The 8,756-nt window shown below is 62.2% G+C and overlaps 1 protein-coding gene across 1 annotated transcript; it reads right to left on the bottom strand.

Annotated features, from left to right (window-relative positions):
* Lrcol1 (leucine rich colipase like 1) lies at positions 1 to 3,684 on the bottom strand. Its single transcript, XM_058579762.1, has 5 exons — positions 3,592 to 3,684; positions 2,958 to 3,087; positions 2,636 to 2,865; positions 2,413 to 2,535; positions 1 to 260 (listed from the first exon to the last, which is right to left on the bottom strand). Exons 1-5 carry the CDS (start codon positions 3,682 to 3,684, stop codon positions 183 to 185), a joined length of 654 nt encoding a protein of 217 aa, XP_058435745.1. The 3' UTR covers positions 1 to 182.
* Positions 3,685 to 8,756: the final 5,072 nt, after the last annotated feature.

Genomic DNA, 8,756 nt, shown 5'->3' with positions numbered 1-8,756 from the left:
TGCTTGCCTAGGTTGCTTCTCTAATGTTCAAACTTCAACATGTGGGGAAGCAGGACTCGTCACCAATAACCAGTGGTATCAGTTTCAATTCGGGACCACAGTCCATTCAGTCACTATGACATGTCTCAGCCTGGTGGCTCAGAGACACAGGCACCCATTCTCCACGTTCCAGAGGCCGGAGGTCAAGAGATGGTGCAGCAGAGGCAGCTTCCAGTGAGGACACTTGCTGGGTCACAGAGGCTCCTCCTGCCTGGGTCCTCCTGGGGAAGGGACAGACTGCTCTCAGGTCTCTCTTCAGGACCCTGTCCTACTCAGGTCCCACTCACGAGGCTCCAGGGCCTTCCCATCTCTTGAGGGCGTCCCACCTAACACACCACACACTGTGGGGGTGAGGATTTTAACATGGATCCTGGGACAAACATCCAGTCTAAGGGGACTTCAAGGCAGTGTGGATGGAGGTGGTGGTGACAGCAGTATGGGCTTACTGCACTAAACCACACGTTTAAAGCTGCTTAAACTGGGGGGGGGGGGTGGTGTTAGCCCAGCACTGTGATGCAAGCCTGGAGGCCCAGGCAAGAGGATCACAGGATGAAGGCCAGCCTTGGCAATTTAGCAAGGCCTTGTCTCAAAATAAAATTAAAAGGGCTAGGGATGAGGCTCAGTGGCAGCAGCCCTGGCTTCACTCCTCACCACTGCAAAATGAATAGATAACAAAGTGGCCTATTTTATGCTGTGTGTATTTTACCAGGATTTTTAAAAATTCCATGTTATGGCTTCTGAACAAAAAGTAATTTCGCTGGCCCCTCCAATGGTCAGGAAAGTTACAGGCTCACTCTCCCTCAAAGCCAGAGGGCATGCCACGCCTGCAGACAGCTGGGGGGCTTCTGAAGGGCAGCAGGGACCCGCCTAGGTGACTCCTGGCGGCAGGGGAGGCCCATCGAGGTCAGCAGCGGTGTGGGCTGCTTCAGAGGCAGGCAGAGCAGCAAGGAGCAGCTGGGAGCAGAGCTCCTCTCCGTGGGCCGCAGGGGGCACGTTCCTTGTGAGGCTGTTCCCCACCGGCCTCGGTGGAGGTCGCCTGTGCCTCTGGCCGGCACCTGCCCTGCATCAGCAGCCAGGTGTTCACTTCAGGGTTCTCTGAAAAGGGGAAAGTCAGGGACCCAAGGGGGCGACCTCCACCCTTACTGGAGCAGCCCTGGGCCGCTTCCCCAGGCCTCATCGCCACCCAGGGGCCGCCCTTGGAGCTGCAGGGCCCTGCGCTCGCGGCACCGGGACCCGGCTGCCTGCTGTCTGGACGCAGGGACCACGAGCTGGAGCACGGGAGAGGGGCCCGGCGCAGGATTCTGAGCTCCCTTCTGAGGCGGTTTCTGGTAGTCCTTCAGGCCCACGTTGAGGGGCTCTCACGGGGCTTCTAACGACACCCAGGTTGGAGACTCAGCCTGGCGCTCGCTGCTCTCCAGTAACAGTCAAGGCTCGCGGCAGCCCGAGGCCGAGGCCCTGGTGGGACGCCTAGCGGGACTCGCGCAGACCGCGCCGGGCTGGGCACCCACGCCACCCGAGGAGGGCTCGCCGCGAGGGGCGGAGAGCGCCCGGCTTCGGGAGCGCCCAGGGCCGGGCGCGGGAAGGTCCTGGGCTCGGGGAGGCGCGGCGCCGACCTGCGTCCACCGGCGCTTCTCTCGAGGACGCTTCTGCAGCTGAATGGCCAACTTACTGCTTTCACCGGTGGTGGCCAAATGCGTTTCTGCGGCTTAATTACGGAATCTCTGGTGGGCCTGGCCCCTGGCGCCGGGGCCTCCGCGGAGGTGGGGCCGCGGTACTGAGCGGCAAGGAGGGAGAAGACACCGCCTCCTCGTCACCGGTTTATTCCTCGCACAATCGGGCCGCGCATCACGCCAACGACCACCCGTGCGCCACCGAGGCCTCTGCTCCCTGCAGGCGCAAGAGCCCGCGGGGGAGCACGAAAGGAGCGCGGAGTCCCGCCTTTTCTTGGCAGTCCAGGCTCGGCGCCGCCTCAGGTTCTTGCTCATGACTAGGGGCAGCCAGAAGTCAGGACCGTGGAGCTGGGAAGCCCGGCTGGACAGGGACTCCCCAGAAGAGCCAACCCCCTGCCTGACGTGGCGGACCCCACACAGACACGCAGACTCCGGCATGCAGGAGGACTGGTGCTCTGTGACTCCGGCCAGTCCCACCCAGTCCCAGGGCTTGGCTTCTGGGTCCTGGTCCAGCTGCTGGCCCTTCTGTGACAGCCCTACATTAATGTGCACCTGTGTGCAGCCAGACCTGAAGGCCCAGCGCCACCCAGAGCCCCACACACTCTCCCGCCTCACAAATGAACCCGGGGTCCAGCAGGGCCCCCTGCCCTTTGACCCGAGGCACTGCTGTCCAGCGAAGACCCCGGGGGCAGGGTGGACTCACGAGGGGCAGGCACTGGGCCAGGATGCCGTTGCGGGCAGAGCAGCGGAAGGCGCTGATCTGGGGCACATGGAGGCAGCACTGGCTCCAGCACTGGCTGTGGCTTCGGCAGAATTCTCCGTTGGGCTGGAGAAACCGGCCGAAGTCACCGCCTCCCCCCCTCCCCGCCAGGTGACGCCCCAGGCGCCGCCCCGCGCCTCCCAGCGCCGCCCCACCTGGCGCGCACCTTGCGCCAGGGCACGCACTGCAGGAAGACGGTCTTGGACGTGCAGAACTGCATCGGCACTTGGCTACTCCTCACGCAGCATTCGCTCTGGCACTCCGAGTGATCCTGGCAGCTGTACCCATTGGGCTGCGGGGACCACACGCCTCCTGCCTCGGCACCCTCCCCCGCCGCCCGATGCCCGACACCCGCCGCCCGCCGCGCCCCCGCCGCACCTTGGTCCAGGACAGGCACTGAAGGAAGAAGGTCTTGGGCGTGCAGAAGCGCTGCGGGCTCAGGTTGTTGGTGACGCAGCATCTGCTCTGGCACTCCTCGTGGTGCTCACAGGGCTCTCGGATCACCTGGAAGGTCGGCGCTGCGAGCTGCTCCAGGACCCGCCCCGTAGACCCAGCCTCCGGGAGGGCGGTCCCCAGAGGGCTTCCTGGGGTCAACCATCCTCCTACTAGGGACTCAAACTGGCATTTATATGTGAAGAGACTGGGGCTCAGAGAGCACAAGTAACTTTCCCAGGGTCATACAGCTAACCAGGAGCTGGAGCGGGCAGACCCCGTACGGGTCTCCACCCAGGGAGATTTTTGGCACATGTATCCTGTCGACTGAGGGTTTGTGCTGGAGAGATGCAGGGAGGAGAGAGGGGAGGGAGGTTCAAAGGGATCAGATCCTCTGGATGTGGCTGCAGGGTTTGGGGGAGATCAGAGGAACCGGATGTTTGCCCAGGAAGGAGTGAGGGAGGCTCTGAGACTAAGCACCTTCCCTCAGGTGCAGAGGGGTCGGGGTAGTGCCATGGCAGCTCCCTTCAGGCCCTGCCTGGAGGCCAGGCCTCCCCCCCACTCCAACCCTGACCCTGTGAGGCCTGGGTCTCCACACCAGGCTCGGCTGCAGTTCCAGCCCACTGGGCTGCCCTTCCTTTCAGGGCCCACTAGAGAGCAAGGGCACCCAGAGGGCAGGGCCGCCCTCACCTTGTGGCCCCCCTTCCTCCTGTCCTGGATCCCTGTCAGGAACAGCGGTGGTAGCAGCAGCAGCAGCAGCAGGCTCCACACCATGCGGGCCATGACGGCACAGGCCTACAGAGGCAGCCATGAGCCTCCCCCACGGCTTCCACCCCCCCCCACGCCCTTCAGGTTTTCCACAGCTCCCTGTCTCCCATCATTAACAGGCGTGGGGGTCCCAGTCCACCAGCCCAGCACCAAGTCTGTGGCTCCACTCTTGTGGGCCTAGCTCTCCTGATGGACAGTGCCCACCCCGCTGTTCAGAGTAGGTCCACTCCTCTAGAAGACCCCACCCCTGCACTCACCCAGCTCCTCCCTAGCCCGGCCCCCACAGGCCCTTGTGCATCTCTAGAGTCTGGCCTGTCCCTGAAAGGGGAAGACTGGGGTCCTTGCCATCCACAGACTGTCCCCTAGCAGGGTACAGCCAAGGGCCTGTCTCTGCCTTTCCTGGCCATTAGCACCTTCATTTTAATGCAGAACAGAAAAGTGTGAACACCTCCTCCTAGTAAGGCTGCACCTCTGCTGAGCTTGTGGGGCATAGGAAGAGAGCTAGGATCTGACCACCTCTGCCTTTGTGCATGGGCTGCTTCTCCCCAGAACTGGCCTGGGGGCCCCACAGGGAGGCCTCCCTGACTGGCACCAGAGACCCTGTTTGTAGTTCTCAGGGGCAGCACCTACATGCTTGTGTGTCCACAGCTCTCCTAGGGCCCGCCCTGTGCAACCAGGGACCCTTGGCCCTACAGCACCATGGGCCCTCCACTGGCCCCAGACGCTCTCCCCATAAGCGACCATCTGTGGACAAAGGCACTTGCCCCTGCACCACCTCCCAGCACTAGGAGTGGCCAGGAAAAGACCAGGACCTACAGTGGGCCAGCAGGAACCCTGCTGCTGAATTTTAGGGGTGGAATTGGAGGAGGTTTGTTGAGAGACTCTTTCCCCTCCCAAGGTACAGACTACAGGGAACAATTGACTGGCCTCACATGGACTGAGGAGTGACAGGAGTTCTAAAGCTCCAGACAAGACAATTTAAAACTCAGCACCTCTCTCATAGCAGCTCAAATAGATAGGAAGGAGGACCAAGTCACACCCCTGCTCCTCTGCCTGTGCAGACGCGGGGCCTTCCACCCTCCCGGGCGAGTGCACCCACCGCTGGCTGAGCCAGGCAGGGCTCCCAGTTCTAGATCCCAGGAAGCCAGGAGGCACCTTGGGCACTATGGGGCAAAGGCCACCGCAGAGCGGAGAGAAAACCAGGGCCAGCCCTCACACACGGGAGGGGCAGCGCACGTCTGGCAGCCCGAGCTGTGGACATCGGGTGCTCTGTCTGTTGGTGGGGGAAAGGATGGGGTGGCCCTCCCAGATGGTGGGGAAGCCGAGTCAAACAGCTGCAACTCCAAGTGGCCCTGGGAGGACCACCAAAACATCACCCACTCCAGCCTCACAGAGAGTGCAGACGCCCTGTCCCCAGGACAGCATGGGCCTCCTCCCTCAGGATAGGTGGGCCTCCTCCCTCAAGACAGGGTGGGCCTCCTCCCTCAGGACTGAGTGGGCCTCCTCCTTCAGGACAGGTAGGCCTCCTCCCTCAGGACATGGTGGGTCTCTTCCTTTAGGACAGCATGGGCCTCCTCCCTCAGGACAGGTGGGCCTCCTCCCTCAGGACAGGGTGGACCTCCTCCCTCAGGACAGAGTGGGCCTCCTCCCCCCAGGATGGCATGGGCCTCCTCCCCTCAAGATAGTGTGGGCCTCCTCCCTCAGGACAGCTGGCCCTCCTCCCTCAGGACAGAGTGGGCCTCCTCCCCGCAGGATAGCATGGGCCTCCTCCTCTCAGTATAGTGTGGGCCTCCTCTCTCAGGCCAGGTGGGCCTCCTCCCTCAGGACTGCATGGGCCTCCTCCTCCCAGGATAGCATGGGCCTCCTCTTGCTGGGGATGGCACCCAGGGGGCTGTGGGTGCCAGGCAAGGTCTCTGCCACTGAACCACTCTCCATTCCCCGTCAGGCGTCCTTGCCGGGCAGCAGTTGGGACTGGGCAGGGTGTCAGCAAAGCATGCATGAGGGCCGCCACCATGCCAGGCTGTCCAGCGGAGGGCCGCAGGGGGACGGAGCTGCATGCCACCCTAGTGCCCCTGCGCTCTGTGTGAGGTGAGCTCCGCACAGCGAACAGGTGGACGTGGGATGGCCTCAGTGTCTCAGCACACTGCTCCTCCCATCCAGGGCACCCCACCCAGGAAGCCAGTCCTGGGATCCCCTGCCTATCCATTGACACCTGTGGCCAGCCCCTCAGGGGTCTGCAGGGACCTCAGGCAGGGCTAGGGTGGGTGAGCCGTGCCTGACTGCACAGCCAGGTGGGCTGCTGAAGGTGCCCCCTCCGTGCCCAGCACCTGCTGCTGGCCTGGCGTTGCCTCCATTTGCTCTCTGATAGCCGCATTCCAGAGTCACACGGACACAGGACTCTTTCCAGCTGTGCTTTGACCCCTCCTGGCCACCTGCCTTGAGTCTGAGAGGCACCACCCGGCCCTGGTACAGGCCTCAAGTGCCCTTGAGCCCCGTCCTCAGAACCAGGGCAGACAGGATTCCAGGGACTTGGAGGGGACGAAGTCACCTGGGTTCGGCTGTCCCCCTGTGAAGTGCGGTCATGGCCATCTTGCCCCTTGGCCCCTTGGAGGTCTCCTGGTGTTGCAAAGTGCAGCTGACCTTGGGGGTTTCCACTTCCCAGACTGCTGGAGACATCAGCAGACAACCTGCCCTTGACCTCCCGGGAGGGCCAGGGGTCAGGCAGGGCTCTGTCTCCACCCAGCTCACTGCCTTTGCCTGCTGGCTTGGCAGGGCCCTGGGTGGGTGCTGGCCACAGATGGCAGACCCCCAGCCCCGGGGCAGACATGGTAAGATGAGCAGGATGCGGGGGGTGGGGAACTTGGACTGAGGTTTCAGCAGACACAGGAATGTCCCCAAGGGCAGGTCACAGCTGCGGAACACACGCCATCCTGTCCTATTTGCCCCCTTGACTGGGGACAGTGGTCACAGGGACATGCTGTGAATCTGAGGGTCTTGGGTCTGACAGGTGTGGGACAGGGGAGGGGCCCAGGAGGTCTGGGGCTCTGGCACCCACTGTGTCACAGGACTCCCGCCCCCGTCCCACATGAGCACAAGGGTCACCCTGCAGTGCCCAGGGGGCCTCCCCTAAGGACAGAGCAGCACCTCAGCTAGGACGGAGCCCCCGCCCCGCCCAGCAGGACACTCTGAGGGTCTGTGCTTTGGGTCTAGCTTTCCTACAAGCCATGGCTCAGGAGCAGCACAGGTATTCTTCATGCCAGAGTCAGGTGCACGGGTCAGAAGAACGCAGGGTGGTGTGAAGCAGAGCCAGGAAAGAGCCCCTGGCACCTCCCAGGCTTAGTGAAACATAGCACTTCCTCCTCTAAAGTGCGACCTTGAGCGGGTGTGGTGGCCACACCTGTGACCCTGGCTCTAGAGGCTGAGGCAGGAGGATTGAGAGTTCAAGGCCAGCCTCAGCAGTTTAGCAAGGCCCCAAGCAACTTAGTGAGACTCTGTCTCAAACAACAAAAAGGGCTGGGGACGTGGTTCAGTGGTCAGTACCCCTGGGTTCAATCCCCAGAACCAAAACATAAAGAAGTAAAAAGCTTGCTGGACACAACCCATGTGTGAGGGTGGCATCTGGAGCCCTTGAGGGGCTGGAGGGCTGGAGGGCCCAGAGAGCGGCCCCCTTGTCTACCCCTGCACCCTGCACGGCAGCTCTGAGAGCTACGCTTGGCATCTTGGGTTTCTCTCTCCCTCTCTGTTTAACTTTCTGCCCTGGGGCTTAAGCCTGGGCATCTGCTACCTGAGCCGCAGCCCCAGTCCTTTTTATTTTTATTTTGGCCTGGAACTTGTGATCCTGCTGTCCCAGCCTCCCATGCGGGTGAGATCACGGCGTGGCCACTGCACCTGGTCTCAAGTTTCTCACACACGTTCACCAAGTTTCTCCACGTTGGACCCCAAGCTGGGTCACCCGTCGAGAGGAGACCTTCTCCTCTCAGTCTAACACCACCATGACATGCATCTGGGAATGCGGAGCTTTGCCGTGGAATCTGTGTGCCGATGAGGGCCACAGGCTGGCGTGTTTGAGACGCAGAGGTAGGACGTGGCTTGCCCGTGTTCACAGATCCTGCTTCGGCTCACTGTAGGAACAGCAAGGGAGACGTGGGGCGAGAGGGACAGCTCAGGCCCCTTGTGCTCGTGTTGGCATCCAGAGGCTTGACCCACAGAGCTTCCTGGGCCTGAGCTGGAGCCACAGTGGTCCTGGGCTCGGTTCCAGCCACACTGAATGCTGACCTGTGTCTCCAGGCCCCTCTCATGCTTCCTGGCCAGGTGCATGTCCTCAGGGGTGTGGGGTCCTTCCTGGAGTCGTGTGGTTACCAGGACTGCTTGGTGCCTCTGCTAGCCTCAGCTCTGGCTGGGGGGTGGTTCTGGGGGGAGGCATGTGCACCCTAACCACGGCTCCTCAGCCCCTGGGACCAGAGGAGGCAGGGAGTTCTTGAGGCAAACTGAGGAGGGTGAGCAGGGGTTGAAACAGTGACCTTGGCCGTGGTGGCCACTGTGGTGCCAGTGTCAGCTTAGGTCCGAGACTGGACAGGCGTCCTTGCAAAAGAACCCTTGGTAAGCGGCTGGGCCCTGTTCACTCAGCACCATGGCCTGTCCCGGGCACCACTGAGCATCGAGCCCAAGGTCCCTTCCTGGGGAAGCCCCTTTGCCGGTTTATTCCTTGTTAGGGTGGACACAGGCCACTCTGTCTGGCAAGCGCACACCTCTTCTCCCCAGGAGAGGTCATGAGATGGAGTAAACAGACATAGGCAGACCCTGCACTGCCCAGCTTCCTGTGGTCAGCCCTCGGTCATTGGCCACCACCTCTGCAATTTCCACTCCAATTTCCACCCAGTTTTAACTCAGAACCAGAGAAAGCTAGACGTGCTGCCAGCTGACCTGCAGATGCCCTGCCTCCCCACAGGAGCACCGACTGCCCCGTTCACTGCCCACCATGGCTCTGGGCCAATGGGCCCTGGTCCTCTGCCCATGTTGGGCCCTCCTCCCTGAGCCTCCTGTCCGCGCTGCAGGTGTGAAGTGCTCTGTGGCCAAGAACTTGTGGG

The sequence above is a fragment of the Marmota monax genome, unplaced genomic scaffold, assembly GCF_021218885.2.
Source record: "Marmota monax isolate L192 unplaced genomic scaffold, Marmota_monax_Labrador192_F-V1.1 WCK01_AAM20220418_F8-fsc00200, whole genome shotgun sequence".
Taxonomy (NCBI): domain Eukaryota; kingdom Metazoa; phylum Chordata; class Mammalia; order Rodentia; family Sciuridae; genus Marmota; species Marmota monax.
This window is presented reverse-complemented; position numbering and strand designations above follow the sequence as displayed.